The following is a 17906-nucleotide window of genomic DNA, read 5'->3' as shown; positions in this document are numbered from 1 at the left end:
AAACATTTGTTAAACCCCTTGTGTGGCTTGTTGTCAAGTTGTTTGCACCTTTTTTTCTCATGTTTTGTCTATAAGTAATAAAGAATGACCCATTTAATTTTATATAAAAGTTATTTTCAGGTTTCATAACTTACTCGGAAAACTAACAAGCATTTAACGCTTGGCTAGTTGTTCTGCTTTGGAAATGCCTTTGTAACGTTCACCCACGAGCCACTAGTGAACAAATTATTTGAAATCGAATCTTTCAATGAATCGATTGCCCCGGTTCATAAAATGATTCATTTTCGAGTCCCGCTCTCTCTTTTTTTTTAAAATGCCATCCAAAAAATTCACTGTAAGTTCATTTTAGAATGATGTAATGTAAATGAAAATTCTATTTAGGTTTTATAAAGGTTTTAAAATGCTCTTTTGGAACGTTTTGGTTTTGGAGAATTTTGTTGAAATGCCAAGGACTGCGTGATTACGTAAGGACGTAAACGAACCGAACGCACTGTTCAAAAGAACCGATTCGCGGTTCTTCAGTGACTAATTCACTAATTCAAACTCCACCCCTGCGATTCCACTTCATTTTTCCAATGAGCATCAGCTATCGGTTCACCCGAAACAAAGTGACAGCTCATTCCTCCACCAAGGCGCCAAAATGGGGGAAGTAAAAACGCCCAGGCAATGGTTCTTGTGGAGCATTGCACTTATTTACGTGTGTGCTTTTGCATCCATCTACGTTCAAATACCAGGTAGGGAAGTTTCTCTGTTATTTGCAGATGGAAGTTTGGCGGCAGTGGTGGATCTTGGGTGCGGCACTAATGAATGGTTACGCTTACACTTGAACTTGAGCTGTGTTGTGGAATGTCGGCGAAAAAGCGGCTTTCCTTTGATTCATTCATTCGTTGGCGCTAATCGTTCGTTCACCTACAAAATTGTGTCTCGAGGATCGTTCTCACTTTTCAGTTCAAACTTTTGAAGGACCTCGTGCACAAACACCATCTCCATGCTGAAGGACGTATTCGAGCTGAATTTGCGCAGTATACTTTATATTTTTAAATGGGATTTCTGAACTTTGAGATAACTAATGCCCCAATGAATAGAGCAGCTCTGATGTTTGGGAGCCCCTCTAGTTAGTGCTGAGTGCGCACTGTAGTGACCCGTCATCGCTCAGGGGCCTGTGATTTGTCCCTGAAATGATTCATGCATCTGCCATGTGTACGGTGTGTTCTTGAAGCCTTTTGTAACTGCTGCATTTACTGTACCAACACCTTTCAAAGTGTCAATAAGCTCCACTTAACCCGTGAACAAAGAATCACCTCACCCAGTTTAAAAAGCTCTCACCTCTAAGCATTGTTAGTCATACAATCGCGATGTGTTACCAAGTGCAGAATTATATACTCTCTTTCTCTCTCTAAATATGCATGCATGTGCATATGTTGTATAGAGGGGTGGGTATTTATAATAATAATAAAAATGGCTATTAATGTTTGCACCAGAAAAAAAGGGCAATAATAAAAACACATTGACCATTTGTGAAAACATTCCCAAGTAGTAATGTTGTCATACACTTATGGGGTAAGTTGTCACAGTGGATTTTGTTATATGCTTTTCGGAAAATAACATGGATGATATGCAATACAATTTGTGAACTGTAACTGTAAAGGAGAATGTACAAAAATAGCAATCCATTGTTTTATGCAATAAATTGATGCATTGTTTAAATGTACAATATTTAAAAGTTGAATTTGTATAATATATTATTATTATTATTATTATTATTATTATTATTATTATTAAATGTGTTTTGAATTATTTTATTGTTATCATTTTAATTTGTTAAATTTCAGTATTTTAATTTATAAGAATCAAAAATCACATGCTGACTGTGTCTTAACAGTATATGGTTAGTGTGTTTTTGTTTGTTCTTCACAAAAAGCTGAGTACAGCCAAATCTGGCCACAAGCAAACTCTGTTGCTTGCAGATAAAGGAAATCAAGTGCACTGAATAATAGCTCTCTTCCCATTTGATATTCTGAGTTGCGTTGTTTGACTCCCAACTGCGCATGTTTATCACTCAACAAAAGGGGCATTTTTAGAGTTTCAGTTCCTGCGAAAATATTTCCCAATCAGAGCTAAACTCAAGGTCTCAGTGATAATGCATGGAGTCGTTTCCCTCCCGTGGGAAGCGATCTTCTAAAGCATTGTGCCTGGAGGAGACGCTTGTGGCAGAACTGGGTCTAATGCTGAAATGGAGTAATTCAAAGAGCAACCTTGAGTCATACGCTGAATCATACACACACTGCCACAATACACGGCCTGTTCTCTAACTCAAACCAGCCTGCTATGAGGATATGCAACCTGTGCCAACCGCATCCACCTTAAGAATGAGCTCAGTTTGTCAACATTCTGTAACAGTGAAGTAATATTTCCCGATCTTTCTGTACTCTGCATCTGTTAGCAGGTAGCCTAAGGGAGTATTTTACAGTGCACCTGTTTGCATTGCAGTGTTTAAGGCATCTGAGGTGTCTGTACTTGTATGAGGCATTAAAAAGCCAAAGGACGGGTGTGTTTACATAATGCTTGATGATTTGTGCTTTTATTATCACTGGGCAAACAAACAACTTATTATTGTGTGCAGACCTCGAGTGCAGTCTGTCACCAACGGTTCGGAGCTGTTTTGTTTTTTCTTTCTCCATATTGACACCTTTTTATGCCTCACTCATCAAATACAGTATTAAAGTCAATATTAAAATAGCATTTGGAACTCATCTTACTTCCAAAATGTGCAATAAACATGTAGATCTAAAACGGATTACATATATTTATTGATTAATTGGTTGTACAGGAATATAGTTATATTAAAAACATCCATCGTAGGTAGTGAGGTTTGGCAGAATAATAGTTTTAATAAAATATAATTGGGCAACATTTATTATTAATATTATTATTATTGCTATTGTTTTTTTTTTACATAAGTGTAGTATAGTTGGCTAAATATTTGTATTTATATGTATTATTATTATATAAGTAATTTTAAGTGTAATTTTAAGGGTTAATTATATTTATAGCTATTTAGTTATTCATGTTTTTTACTTATATGTATATGAGGACATATAGTTATGATAATACATTATTATATGTACAGAAGTATAGTCATGATAAAATTATTACATATAAATATTATTCATTACTTTTTTAGTTTAAATATATAATACAATTACAACAATTCTTGTAGCTATAGGTAGACATCTACATATCTCATTCAGAATCAATTATGATTGACTAAACCTGCGTTTGTTTTTGTCTCTGGACAGGTTTGTATGGAGATGAGGGTATTCTCCCTGTGCGCCTGCAGATGCCAAAAGTGCAGCGGCCCCTACTGGAACAGGAGTCCCTTCTGTGTCTGGGGCCGTCTCTGGGTCTGGCCCCCCAGCAGACCTTGGAGCTCATGTGCCTGCTTGGAGTTGCACTAGGCCTGGGTGCCGTGCTGCTGGAGCCCCTGAGAGACAGTCTGATCTACCTCTGCCTGCAGGCCCTCTACCTTTCACTCTATAATGTCAGTATAATGTCCTTTATCTATTGTCCGCCATGTCAGATTCTTCTTTAAAAGCCTTAAGGCATTGTAGTCTCTGTGGAAACATAACTGAGTGATTACAGCATATGTTTTGTTTTATAGGTCGGTGGAGACTTCCTCCAGTCTGAATGGTGAGTTTCACAATTTGTCATGTGTGACTTGCATTTTGACCTACTGTGTCTCATTCGGTGTAACGGACGCAGCCGTAACCGCTTGTTTGGTTCTCCATCGTTGGTGAGGATCTAACTGAGGCATTTGCAAGTCAAATTCTCTGCAGCAGAAAGTCTGGCCACAAATTTCGCTGCCTGCCTTTTAAATTGAATGTGATTACTATTCAGTTTAGTGGACTATGTGCTTTTGATGATTAAATGGGCAAAAAAATGACTTGCATTTAAAGAACCACAGCCATATCCAGGAACAACAATAAAGAGACTTGTGGATGGGCTCTTTGAATTTGGCTGATAAATAACCATCTAAAACACTTATCAACTGCATAGCAAAGTGGTAAAATCACTCGACATCTGAATAGTGATGGCCTGACAGTGACAACCACCCACAATGCCTTAGCACCACAACTGCATGTTTCTCGCAGGCACAGCACAGACTTCCTTGTGTGTGTAATTGCGTTGACTGTCTCATAGGGACGTGCTGCTGTTGGAGGCTGGGGTTCTGGCTGTGCTTGTAGCTCCGCTGGGTTTGCTGTGCCGTCACTCCTCTTACAGATATCATGACCCTGTGAGCTTCTGGTTGACCCGTTGGCTGTTTTTCCGGCTGACATTCGGCACAGGTGTGAGTAAGCTGGCCAGTGGCGACCCTGCGTGGTATAACCTGTCAGGTAAAATGAATCATTTTTAACACTATTTGTTCTGTATTGATTGAGATCAGTTCATTTGTGCTCGTCACACCTCCCACTTTTATTCATGAGGAAATCTTATACAGCATTTTACTGGAAATTCGCTTACCAAATGATCTATAAAACATATAAAACATCCATTAGTATAAGGTTTTGCTAATCTAGGTACTTAAATACTGAAAGGGCTAATGTTTATTAGAGTGAATATTTTTTTAATTTGCATGGCGTAATGGTGAAAATAGCTAAGAACTGTGCTGCAGAAGACTCGTCTGTAGATTACAGTGTTTTGAAAACTCGAGCATCTGTTTTGTAGCACCGAGTCATCATTTGGAGAACCAGATGAGCCCCACTCTTTTGGCCTGGTACGTCCATCAGCTTCCTGATTGGCTGCTGAGATTAGGAGCAGTGGTTGTGTTGCAGAGCGAGATCATTGTTCCTCTTGTGACGTTCTTTGCTCCCATCCGGCGTTTGAGACTGTTCGGCTTTTATGTTCAGGTTTGTTACGTGTGTGTGTGCATGTGTATGTGTGTGTGTGTGCGCATGCATGCATTAAAAGATATCTGCATCCCTCCTGCTGAAAATATAAAGAGTGGATCTAAATGTAATGTTTTTTACTATCCCCACTACAATTTTATTCATGTTTTTAAGTTTAGTCCACCTAAAACTGTATTTCAACTTCTAAAAGGACAATTTAGACCATTTATATTTTTATTATACATTTTTAAGAGGGTAATTTATTAAAATAATCCAAAAAAATTCCACTATTATCATTATATAAAATAAAATTATCAGTTATTTATTATGTGTGCACCCTTTATGTATTATTATTATTATTTAAAATTATTTTATGTATAATTTTGTGTGTGTGTGTGTGTGTGTGTGTATATATATATATATATATATATATATATATATATATATATATATATATATAGATAGATAGATAGATAGATACACACACACACACACACATACATACATACACAGTGTGTGTGTGTTATTTTCTGTAGTAGTACATAATGTGAGAGCTTAAACCTGGAATAATCCTTTAATGGAGTGTTGTGCTGCAAGATTTGTTCACGTATACCTGTTTTATTTTATTTATTTATTTTTTTACTATTTTGTCAGCTGTTTCTCCAGCTCTGCTCCATCCTCACTGGTAACTGCAGTCTTCTGAACCTGCTGAGAATCACCCTAAGCTTCTCATTGCTGGATGATGATCATTTCAACTCTGACTCTAATTCTGGTCCAAAGAAGAAGAAGGGCCAGGAAAAAAAGCCTAGAAGTATGATCACATATCTCTAACTTATGTTTTGTGCAGTCATTTCTGATGAGATAGTCAAGACTTTCACTAATGATCTGATTAAAGGGATAGTTCACCCAAAAATGAAAAAGTTGTCATAAATTACTCGCCTACATGTCGTTCCAAACCCGTAATACCTTTGTTCAGCTTCAGAACACAAATTAAGAGAAGAGAAAAGAGAAAGAGAGATGAACAAAGGTCTAACGGGATAACATGAAGGTTAGTAATTAATGACTAAATTAATGATCATTTTCATTTTGGGAGAACTATCCCTTTAATGGGTTCATTAATAGATCTTGTGTTCACACGTCTCAGCTTTTATTAAGTGTATGCTGAATATGTTTTTTAGGCTCCGGACAGGCCTTGGTCTCTTATTTGACGCTGCTGGTGGAGTTGGCGGTCTACCTGTTCATCCTCTACTGTTTCATTACTCTCTTTAAGATACAGATTAACTGGGAAGAAAAAACTCTGTCATCCAAAACAAGTGAGTGAGTCTACAAATGAAAAATCTCAAATTGATTTGCAAAGGAGCTGATGTTTCCTTTAGTTTGGTAATAGAGTTATAAATGTGAGTACAAACTTAGAATTGAATTATTTTGCGAAATGTTAGGATGAATCGCATGGAGATATGTTAAGGTTGTATTTCATTTCGAAGTCAGAAGAGATATCGTGAATAAAAAATATACAAAATCATGAGAAATAATCCATAATACTGTAATCCAGAATCCTTTTTTTTTGCATAAAATCATCATAAATTACAACTAAATACTACCATGAAGTATAAACACACACACACACAAAGTTAATATTTACCTTATAAATGAAGAATATTTTATATAGAATATATAAAATACTGTAGTTTTGAAATTTATATTAATGAGATTTGCTTAGTAAAGTTTATTTTGCAAAAAATACATTTTCTTTAAATTTATATGCAAAAAAAATAAAAATGCTGCCATGTCTGATGTGGTGGTGGTGTCATTAAAGCTGTTTTGTTATATGAAACATATTCTGTTGAATTATTATTTAATGCATTACTGTCCCATTTATTCCTGAACTTTCTTTCAGGTTTCGATCAAAATGGATTTAATGCGTTTCTGGAGGTTTTTCAGGAGCTCACTATCTGGATCGGTGTCCTGTCGTTCACCTGGGAAGCGGTGTCTGCCATGCTCAAGTAAGCTTAATCAGACTTTGTTTGTTTGTGTGTACAAAAAGTAAAGGTTTTGAATTTAAGTCTATGATTTTTCCAAAGTCCACTGTTAGAAATGTCATCTATTTCCTCCGTCAGTTGTGTGTGGACACGAGGTATTGCCAGCAAGCTCTGGTCTCTCCTTCAGTGGGCGCTCATCACAGCGGCTGCCGCGGCTGTCTTTGCCCTCAGTGTGGTAAGTTACATGTCCTACATCTGCTTGCAATCTCAGTATCACAATTGATTTGTGATTTATTTTATTTATTTTTTGGGGTGGCTTTGTGACTCATTCAGTCATATTGATAGCGTTTGTCTCAAGTGTTTTATAACTGTCCTGGTGACTTTCCATTTATTCATTTGTGTGCATTTCCTGTAGATATAACTATGTTGTTAATATAAGATGTACATGTGACTTATGTTTCCTTCATTTAGCTCCAGTTATGAAACATAAGCAATACAGTGCCCTCTGCTGTCCATGGGCATACAATCTGATCTTTATGGACTGCACTGGTACAGTGTAGGCATTTTACCTGTGTTTACCATACACAAGAACAAGGGCTGTCAAGCTATTTAATTTATCTAATTAAATACATGATGTGCTGATTTATTAATCTAATTAATTCCAAATTAATAGCACATCAATTTAGAATGAGAAATTACCCCTCAAAAGTAAAATAATCATTGTAAATGAGAAAAACATTGATTAGAGATTGTTTTTTAAAAAAAAAAGTTGTTTTCGAAATAGTTTGATTTAACAGAATTTATTACAACTTTTAAGGCTACAGTGTGGCCATTACATTGTTTTCAGAAGCTGCATCTGAAGTGGGATTTGGGTATATTTACACACTATTCAGAGTTTGCATGAATACAGTTACACTGCAATTAATAGTTTAATAGTTAATTAATAGTTGTGAGTATGCATTTGTTTTTTTGTTTTTTTAGAATATTTAAATGTAATTTTAGTTAATTTTTAAGAAATTATGCACTAAGTATTAAGGAGGTGGTGGCTTGATTAGTATTGATTTAGTCATTCATTCAAACGGCTGATTCATTCAAAAACGAAGCAAGTCTTTATGAATGGTAACTGAATCATTGGCTCACTCCATGTGGAGTCTATGGACCTCAGTGGTACAATTTAGGCATTTTTAGCAGCCTTAGTATGCAAGTAAATGTGTGTACATGTGTGTTGGTGTTTCCTCTCAGGTTCCATACACATCCATGGCTGGCATGTCAGTCAGTAAAGTATTACCTGCAGTGCGAGACGCGTACAGCGCCGTAGAGAGGTACCAGCTGGTCGGGGCATACGGCATCCAGCACAGACTCATCTCTGCAGAGGGCAGGCCTGAGATCATTTTAGAGGGCAGCTATGATGGGCTGACATGGACGGTAAGAAGGAAATGGAAAAGGTTGCCTTGCTACAATGATACTCTTGTGATAATGTCACAGCCATTGTTTCCTCAAAGTCTTCACTCAGCAAAAAAGTTAAAGTTTATTCTCAGTGGGCTGGTGCATTCTTATCCTGTTGCAGGAAATGAACCCTATGTATAAACCAGGAGATGTGAATGCAGTCCCACCCCTAGTAGGACCTCACCAGCCACGGCTGGAGTGGCTGATGTGGCAGGCCGCTCAAGGTGGGGATGATACAAGCCCCTGGTTTACAGGTCTCATACAGCGCCTCCTACAGGGTAAACCCGAGGGTGAGCGACCTCTTTACTTTTCAGATTACATTTGATTATGTTGAATTATGTCTCTAATTTTCTGTTCTGCTTTCCTGTAGTGGTTAGTCTGCTTCAGGTGGATGAAGCTCAGTACCCCTTTAGTCAGAGACCACCAGCGCTAATCAAAGCCAATCTTTATAACTATCACTTCACAGATCCTGCTAAAGACAAGTGAGCTCCTTACTTCTCTATTTAACACTGTCACATTTATATATTGCATATATTTTTTGGGGGGGGGTTTAAGATTAGAACTTATTTTGTGAGAATTGCGTCATATTTTGCAAACGGCAAAGTTTAATTGAATTTACTCCATTGTTCCATTTAATTATTCTAATATTATTGGGAGAAAAACAAATAAGTATTCAGAATTTTTTTTTTTTTATTTTTTTATTTTTTTTAAGTTTAACTTGTATAGTTTTAATGATAATACAGGTAAATGTATAATTAATATATAAAAATAACTAACATGAAATTAGTTTTAATATTAAATATAATCAAATTATATAATTTATCTATAAATATCAGATTTGTTAGTATTTGTTTTTTGTATGCTGTTTTTGTAATTTTAAAGATAATTCTAAATGATATACAGATAAATGTTAAATCTATATAATTAAAGGTCAAATAACTATCTAACTTAATATTAATAATAGTTGGTTTTCAGTTGTTTTTCATTACTACTACTTGTTGTAGCTTCTATTTGTCCCTTTGTTCGCAGTCTGAATCTACTCTCAGGCTTAGTGTACTTTTGTTTTTCATTTTGGAAGGACCCATCTGCAGAACTGGTGGAGGCGGCAGTACAAAAAGGAGTTTTTTCCCATTGTGAACCTCGATGACCCCACGCTTAAGAAACTGTTAGAGGAGTCTGGACTGAAGGTAAAACAGGAAAAGCACCATTCACAATAAAACCAGCCCTACGCATTAGGAAAGTTTTAGATGATTGATTTGAAACATGTCTGTTTGCGTGCAGGAGAAGTCCCCGGTTCAGCCCGTCTCCGACACGCCTGTATCCCAAGTTCTGAGCCTCATTCGGGGCCATGTCAAAGGCTTCTCGGGGTCCTTCGTGCTTTCAGCACTGTTAGCTACTTTAGCCAGCATCTTCCTTATCAAAGCCGTCTTCTCCTGGGCTTCAGGGAGCCGAAAACCTAGACCAGCTTCAGCTGATCACAAACCTAAGAAACCCAAAGAGCCCTCTGAGATGGTGGAGAAAAGCCAAGCACCAGCTGCATCCAACCGGGGCAGCAAGAAGGACTCCAATGAAAAAAAGGACTCTGACAGGAGCCCCCGCAAGAGGAAATGAGCTCTTGCTGTCACTCTGTGCCTTTCTCTTTGGCCATATGCAATGACACATGATTCTCTCTCAGGTGTACATTTTTTTTTCCTTCTAAGATTGAGACTTTGATTTTCCTGCCTGTCACACACCACAGAGTTGTGTGTTACCACTACACCGTTTTATCTCTTTGTGCCAAAACCACTCAGTCAAATGCACAGTACTTGATGTAATTGGCTTTAAGTGTAAACAGAGTCCACTTTAAGCTGTCACCTGCTACACCCTCCTTTATACAGAGTGGACGTCCCAAAGATTAGAACAAAAGCACAATGCATTTTTTTCATGCTATTTAATGCATTAAATGGTTGTTGAAAAATAATTTTATCCCTGAGTTGTTTTTCTAGTCATACAAGACTTTTTTTTGTCTAGAGGTACTAAAATCAACATTCAAAAATGTTATTCACCTTAAAAATGTAATGTTAAAAAGGTGACTTTTTGAAATGCCGTGAAAGGGTGGAATGTTTTTTTTTTTTTTTGAATGAAATATTTTAAACATCACCCCATATTCTCTTAACAAGTATGGGATACACTCATTCTGTAAAAAATTAAAAAACCTGTCAGTCATGCATTTCATAAATGAAAGTTGAAAAACAGGTGTTAGTCACCACAAGGTGGCAGTGTACACACATCATGATTGCATACTTGGGATTGTTGATACAAGACTGTTAATAGAGTTTAATTTTAGTAAAAGTTTACAACCTAGGTGAGATTTAATTACACCGTACTTAAAACTGGTTATATCAATTTGATGTTTGATTCTAAAGCTAAATGGTTACCCAAAAAGAATAGACAGTTAAAATTAAAGTTATGTTTGGTACAGTTTAACTGAGACATTAACCAAAATGATTTGATGAACAATTAAAAAAAAAAAAAAAATATATATATATATATATATATATTCACACACACAAACACAAACACACTAATTTCATAAAACCTAATGCATTGATGTCTACATAAAGACTTTTTATTTCAATAAATAATTAAAATTGTATTATTAAAATATATTTAAATTATAATTTATAATAATGAACAATTAAATATTATGTATATTTATTGTAAATTCATGAACCTAATGCATTAATGGTAACAGAGACTTTTTATTTTTATTAACAATTTCAATACTATTAAACTATATTTCAATTATAAATAATAATGAACGTTTATATATTATATTTGTTGTAATTTCACAAAAAAAAAATCCTAATGCATTTTTATTAACATACCTTTTATTTCTATGAACAATTTAAATAATATTATTAAACTATATTTAAATAATTTATAAAATAACAATAACGTGTGTGTGTGTCTGTGTATAGATAGATCATGATGTGTTAATTTTTGGGCTTCACATTACAGTGTATATTTGTATAAATACTGGTAATTATTTGCCATTAATAATGAACTACATGTACTTTTGTGCAATTATTTTGTGGATCGTCTTGTAATTACAGACTGTTATTACCTTGTTAAACAGAAAAAGAAAACATCTTAAACTGGTCTTGACTAGTCCTGTCTTAAGCAGGACTCACGATACATCCCTTCTCAAATGTGCCCAAAACCACTTTAAAACCAAGTTATCAGGCTGAGAGACCAGCAAGCCACTGTTTGTGTTTCAGATATATTGTGTGAGCAATCCAAGAATCGTTATTTGAACCAGCCTTAGCTGTTTCTGGTCAGTCGGGGGGTTGGGGTGCTTCTCAGGGGGTCAGTTTGCTTTTAGAAGGGTTTTGGGAACTTTACAGCTGGTCAGTCTGGTCAGTTGTTTGGTTTCTGGCGGATCAGGTTGGTTTCAGGGTGTTTGGGGCACTTTTTTAAACTGGTTTTAGAAGGCTGGTGCACTTTTCAGCTGTTCAAGTAGTATTTAACAGGGATTTTGGTCATTTTTCAGCTGGTTTATGGTACTTCACATTTCATTTGGTCGGGATGGTTTTAGACTTTGGAGCACTAGGGGGCCGGCTCAAAGCAGCCAAGACCAGCAAACAGTCTTAGGCTGGTTTGACATTTTCTTTTCTTTTTTTGCATACGAAACTCCCAAACGATGAGTCACCAAAGTTACCTTGAACAGTTTTCTCTATTTTACACGTTGTTAGTGACTGAGTCAAAGCGCCCTACCTCTTAAACACAGAGGACAAGTCCATCCGCCCCCATTCAATTCACAGAAGCGCTGCGGGGCGAAATCGCGCTCAGGCGTCGCGCGCTGAGCACGCCATGCTCTCCACCGGGACCGCAGGAGAAAGACACGCTGAGCCCGTCCTGTGATTATCTCCAGTCAGGTGTACAGGCGGAAACATGCCTGCATTCCGCTGTCTGGGCAAACGAAGAAAGTAAGGTGTCACGGCTGATTTGTTTTTAATATTCCCATGTTCCACATGAGGGAGGTTAAGGTGAGTATACCGCTCGCGCACAGCCACAGAGTAACAAAATCGTTGATTACTTTTCATTATTTATAGGTGTAGTTTAGTAAAACAATTAGGATGTATGCTGTGATCATGTTCAATCTGGATAGCTGTTTGGCATTGCGCGCGTTATTTAAACTACTGTATATCTCACTGAAACTACATTGAGACTTTTTCGTTGTAGATTGGAGAAAGCGTTTGTCTATCAGTGTTGCTTTTTTCTGGGCTTGTGTCCTGCTCAGGTTATTTTGGAAGCCCTATAACAGATGATGTGGCCACGTTGGACACACTGGTAAGATTTGCAAAAGAAGATGTGTTCATTGTTTTTCTTGCTTTCTGTGATCTTTCTTAGTGGAACCTTGCTGGAGATGGTTTATTGGTCTCTCGAGTTGGTCTGAAAGCTGTTTTTAGAGGGGGTTTGATGCTCAGTTTAGCCATGCAGGCAGACCATTAATAGACCAGCTAAGATCAATAAACCATCTAGTTTCTAGTAGATGTTTTTGCATAGAAATAAATGACATTTCCAATTGTTTTGATGGTCAGGATGTTTTTTCCTAGACTACAACAAACCAATTCTTGTTTTTTTCAAACCATCAGAGTGAAAACATTCCCAGTGACTACAAAATACCTATCGAATTCATCACCCAGGATGTGGTAAGATTGATAAATGTTAATATCTGATGACAAGGTTGACTAAGTTTGCTCTGTTTTTCATGTGGATACATTTATAGCAGCCCAAACTCATATTTGCCCACTTTGAGCCACACTTCATTCATGATTTTTATTTGTATTAGATAATGATGGCTGAATTGAAAGGGAATTTTAGTGAATGCATAAAGTTAGTTCTCCTAGCAGGTGTAGTTCACATACATTCGGAAACTGTCTTGATATCTTTTTATAATCCATAATATTTTCTTAAGTTTAAACAATGTATCTGTAGTTTTTATCATTCAAACCTAACATTGTATTTTGAAAATGTTTGCATTAAAATGTGCTCACGCGCGTTTCTTTTAAGTAAATTCCACTCGACTTGGATATCATGCAAGTGTGGTTTAAGTGTCCAAATTCATTTTAGGGCTATTATCAGATAAAACATAATGTATTGAAGAGTTGTTGTGGTTTGTGACAGTTCCACAAGTGGCACCTAATCTTTTTTTCTTTTCTAATATCTAAGGGTGGAGCTTGCTGGCTATATTTGAACCTGTATAAAGTTGAAAGAAGTTTAAGAACATTGGCCAAAAAGTTTGGAAACCTGTCCACCAATAAAGCGAACATCACTATTTTTATAACAATGCTGGAGGGTTTTCATTTCACTCTGGACAAAGAGGAGCTGGTAATCTGCTTGTGTTCACATGTGCATTCTTTGAAATGTTGTCGTGGCTGTCAGTTCACTCTGGTTTGTTTGTCTGTCTTCTCTAGGAGGTGACAATGCAAACATTCGAGTGCCACTATAGAAGGAGAAAGTGGCCGACTAGACGTTACTTTAGCCATGTTAAAAAGGTCCTTACAGCGGCTGGATCTATGCTTGGCAAGTTTGATGACTGCACACCTCCTCCTTGCCAGATCCCCACAGCTCCTCCATTCACACCAGGTGAATGTGATTTTTTTTTTTCTTATTTGTTTGTTTTTTTAAATGTATATGATGCATGAGCAGGTCTAGATGGAATCTTTTTTTTTCAAAGAGACCATGAGAATTCTGCAGAACCGATGTAAAAATGATAACGCATAGAATGGCAGATACGTAGAACCAATTCTCCAGAAAATTGCTTGTTTTTCAGAGTTCCAATGATGCGGATTCCATCTGGGCTGTACATAAATTTGCTAAAAATTGAGCAAATGCATGCAAAATTTGAGTACATGTGTGCCAAACGCACACTATAGCAGTTAAATCAGTAGATATGTTACTTGTAAAGCAGGAGTGTAGCACTATCCAAGCATGGGATGACATTCTAGAGAATTGTGTGAAACCAAATGTGGCTGAACTTGGAAGGTCTTCACAAAGCCCTAACCTGATGCCCTTACTGCATTCATTTGATAGTTTTAGTCAAAAATTTATATCTTTATTAAATGTAAATCTTTAAAATGCATAAATATAAAAACATATATTCTATTTAAATATCCTTTATATTTAGTCAATATTACATTGAGAAAAGTGCTAAATTAAATAGCCAAACATTTTAATATAAATGTTATCTCAGCATTTAACAGAATATAAAAACAGTCCTTTTTGTGAGAACCTGATCTCATGAAATAATAACATTGTAAAGACTACAGTATTGCAGTACAGTTTTATGAATTATTTATGATTTATTCATACATGGTGCATGTTTTAATGCATTGTGCTTTAAATACAGAAAGACAGTATTCACAATGTGGATTCTAATTAGCATGTTACTTAGTTCAGGTTTTCTTGTGCATTCGTGTCAACTTGTAATATTATCTTTATGTTGTGTGTGTGTGTGATCGATGGGTACTTCAGATATTTTTCAGAGTTCAGCTGACAAAAAAAAGTTTTAGAATGCCTGATATAATGTATAAACTAGTAATAAAATCTAGATTTTTCTAGAAAAATGTTGTTAGTCCATTAATATCATTAATATTTGTTTTTATTTTTTGCATATAATATTCTCATGGCCAACAGTAAAATCACAATTAAAATAGTAATTATTATCAATATAACTTAACTTTTCACCATCATCTTTTTTTTTTTTTTTTTTTGCCTGTATCAATGACAATTTTTTTTCTCTTTATGACATTGCAGAGACTAACACTCTCTCTGATGCTCTTCTCTCTGAATAAAAGCAAATCCCCACAGCCATGTCCCAACATCTATTGGAATGCCTTTCTAGAAAAATGGAAGCCGTTTAAAAGGGAGATTAAACACCTAAATGCCAAAGCTTTTCAAATTAATGCATATGGGTGTGGCGTTCAGGTGTCCACATACTTCTTGCTATATAATGCACTGTATACGTAAGAACTAAGAAGGGAATGTGCTTTTATGTTCTGACAGGTCAAAGCAGACAGCAGAGCAGTATGAACGGAGCGATTCACGGGCTCTTGGTGTTGTGCATCATCCCAAGCATGGCACTTCTGGTCCTCTCTGTCAGGATGGTAAGTTAGTACCCTTTTATTTTACACAATATAGCCATGTTTACCAGCAGCAGTAGCTTGTGTCACAATAGTGAGGAAGCCCTGAAGGCGTTCGACATTCGTTTAAATTTTTGGCATTTTTGCATTGACATAACTCTGGTTTGAAAACACCCATATTTTGCAGGTCTAAATGCAGTGAGGTCAACTTAGATGGAAAGTCCTGGTCATCCATCAAAGTTATCTTAATCTATACCTATCCGCAGGTATTCAGAAGCAGCAACTGTTGTATGCAAAGAATGCATGAAGTCAGCTTCAATGAGCCCCATGACGGAGCTGAAGAAAGCAGAACTGGGCCCCACAGCGGAGCTGCACAAGGGGACCCCGATTCCAGCTCTAGCAGCCAGCAGGACAGGTAGCTGTCCGTTACTTGTAACAAAGTCTTTGTCTGTTTACCAGTTAGTAAACAAGACCTAACAAAGCCTTTTTTTCCATCAACATGTGGTATCCTTACAGGGCGTGGGTGGATTCTTTAGGGTGTGCAGACACAGAGGTGTAAATTAAAAATGCATGAGGAAACTCTTTGGAAATGGCAGTATTTTGTGGTGGAAATCGCCGGGTTTATGAAGCGGACAATGAAGGGAATATTGTGGCTGTTCCAGGAGGGATGCATGAGATGTTTCTACACTTACTCATCAAGCTGTACCTGCTCACCACAAAAAAAAACAAAAAACACATTAGGCTGAAGAGACGAATCGCAACGTGTGTCAGGCTTAACCAATCAATGAGAGTCTGTTGTTCCGGGATGCCAGCCTAAAAACTATGAGAGAATTTCATCCGGCAGGAAGTGTGGCTCTTTGATGAGCGCATTGGCTGGTCTGCTGCGATGCCGGCGGCAGCTTGTTGGCTTTGAGGAATGCCGATGGTCCTCCAGGCCTCTGCGAGGAGAATAAATGGCTTTTTTGTGCCCGCGCCCCATTGCATGAAGATGGTGGTTTATTTTGCACCAGAAAACATCTTTGGAACAGAGCACGGGCTTGTCTAGAAACACATTTGATTTAGAGTGTGCACAACAGTGCCAAGATTTTTGGCGTTTACTACTCGTTTATTAACCAGTATTAAACCAGATGAGGTCCTCACAAGATCCGGTTCTTCTGAAGAGGGAAGGATCTGATGGCCCTCGTTTCATCCACTTCAGTTATAACAAGTTCAAACTCTGTGTCTCTCACACAAACACACTCTGGCTGGAAGAACCGAACATCTCAAGAGGGTCTGTAATCCTGGTCATCGGTCCGACTGCGTTTTATTAACTAGTTTGGCCTTGTAACACATGCTCGCACACTCCTGCAGCGCAACAAGAGCTGATTGTTTTCGTGACAACATGGGGAAAGCCAGAGAGCATGAGAAAAGAGCTCACATGGTAAAGAACATCAACATGACTCATATCCCATAATTCAATCTCACTTGCTATAGCATATCTCTCTCATTCTATTCCGGTGTCTGTTTTCTTGCTCACTGTAACGAAATGACATTGTCATGAGATTAAGACCAATTGAGTAGATTAGAATTGATTTTGAAATTTTCCGATTAGATTAGATTAGATTAGTCAATGTTCATGCGGCTTCTTTCCGTACCACAAAAGCCCCAAAAAGTGTTTGAACACTTAAGATGCACTTAATGTATGATTTTCAATGCATTGTATAACAGAACACCAAACCAAGTTATCTTTAAAGCACAAACACATTTTTCAAGTTTCAAGTTTATTTGGTTTCAAATGATAAAATAATAGATATATTGTACACAATGGATTGGAGACATTGTGGTTTTATGATATATTAAATAAGACCCTTTTATGCTATTTTGGAATAACTTGAATAACGCGAGGTCAGACAGTCCTGAAAATCCCACGTTGACTCATTGTGCATCACTCTGTCCAGAGCAGAATCAGGTACTGGCAGTGGAAATCTCAAGCTCCTCTCCATGTAACTTTCTCTTGGTCTCCATCAATGCGTGCGCTGTCAAATGTTGTCGTAAAGCATGACTGCCAACTCATAACCACACGAGGTCAGTAATGTCAGCCTGGCTATCATCAACCACAGAGCGACTGTAACAAAGGGGCCTCTCATGCGGACAGACATGCTGCTCTTTATGGCCTATAGAGAGTGTTGTCTGTCAAACTTCAGTCAAAGCCCACTCTTGAGTCACAGATACTTTCACACACTAAATGGCCCCCAGTGTCATTAACTTCAAGTCTTGACTCATAAAGCAGGTCTGAGTGTGCAGTGATTTACAAAACAACCTCTGGAATCATCCGAATACCACAACTGAGAGCAAGGAATCTTCGTGGCACGAAAAGCAAAGGATGACTAATGGTTTATGCACATTTTAAATACAGCTTATATGTTTTTTTTTCTCTCTCTTGATTGGTAATAATCAAAATCATGTAAATCTAGCCTTTGTATATAAAA

The 17906-nt window shown here is 37.0% G+C and overlaps 2 protein-coding genes across 2 annotated transcripts; both read left to right on the top strand.

Moving 5' to 3' along the window:
• Positions 1-558: 558 nt before the first annotated feature.
• On the top strand, positions 559-10271 carry LOC127976990 (lipase maturation factor 2-like). Its single transcript, XM_052581597.1, has 14 exons — positions 559-734; positions 3300-3541; positions 3662-3690; positions 4201-4394; positions 4726-4907; positions 5541-5697; positions 6065-6199; positions 6784-6889; positions 7004-7100; positions 8108-8290; positions 8433-8601; positions 8682-8793; positions 9390-9498; positions 9593-10271. Exons 1-14 carry the CDS (start codon positions 641-643, stop codon positions 9920-9922), a joined length of 2139 nt encoding a protein of 712 aa, XP_052437557.1. The 5' UTR covers positions 559-640; the 3' UTR covers positions 9923-10271.
• Positions 10272-11736: 1465 nt separating this feature from the next.
• Positions 11737-17885, top strand: LOC127977051 (uncharacterized). Its single transcript, XM_052581731.1, has 8 exons — positions 11737-12339; positions 12536-12643; positions 12949-13005; positions 13526-13684; positions 13771-13942; positions 15362-15462; positions 15705-15853; positions 15955-17885. Exons 1-8 carry the CDS (start codon positions 12316-12318, stop codon positions 15995-15997), a joined length of 813 nt encoding a protein of 270 aa, XP_052437691.1. The 5' UTR covers positions 11737-12315; the 3' UTR covers positions 15998-17885.
• Positions 17886-17906: the final 21 nt, after the last annotated feature.

The sequence above is a fragment of the Carassius gibelio genome, chromosome A4 (genome assembly GCF_023724105.1).
Source record: "Carassius gibelio isolate Cgi1373 ecotype wild population from Czech Republic chromosome A4, carGib1.2-hapl.c, whole genome shotgun sequence".
NCBI classification, from domain to species: Eukaryota; Metazoa; Chordata; class Actinopteri; order Cypriniformes; family Cyprinidae; genus Carassius; species Carassius gibelio.
Note: the sequence above shows the minus strand (reverse complement) of the source record. Positions and strands in the feature narration are given on the sequence as shown.

Excerpts from the sequence above, each read along its gene's own strand:
- LOC127976990 (XM_052581597.1), top strand. The coding sequence starts at position 641 with ATGGGGGAAGTAAAAACGCCCAGGCAATGGTTCTTGTGGAGCATTGCA. Across the intron at positions 4,395-4,725 it reads TGCGTGGTATAACCTGTCAG|CACCGAGTCATCATTTGGAG; the intron begins GTAAAATGAATC and ends TCTGTTTTGTAG. Across the intron at positions 4,908-5,540 it reads TGTTCGGCTTTTATGTTCAG|CTGTTTCTCCAGCTCTGCTC; the intron begins GTTTGTTACGTG and ends CTATTTTGTCAG.
- LOC127977051 (XM_052581731.1), top strand. The coding sequence starts at position 12,316 with ATGTTCCACATGAGGGAGGTTAAG. Across the intron at positions 12,644-12,948 it reads TGGCCACGTTGGACACACTG|AGTGAAAACATTCCCAGTGA; the intron begins GTAAGATTTGCA and ends TCAAACCATCAG. Across the intron at positions 13,685-13,770 it reads CTCTGGACAAAGAGGAGCTG|GAGGTGACAATGCAAACATT; the intron begins GTAATCTGCTTG and ends TGTCTTCTCTAG.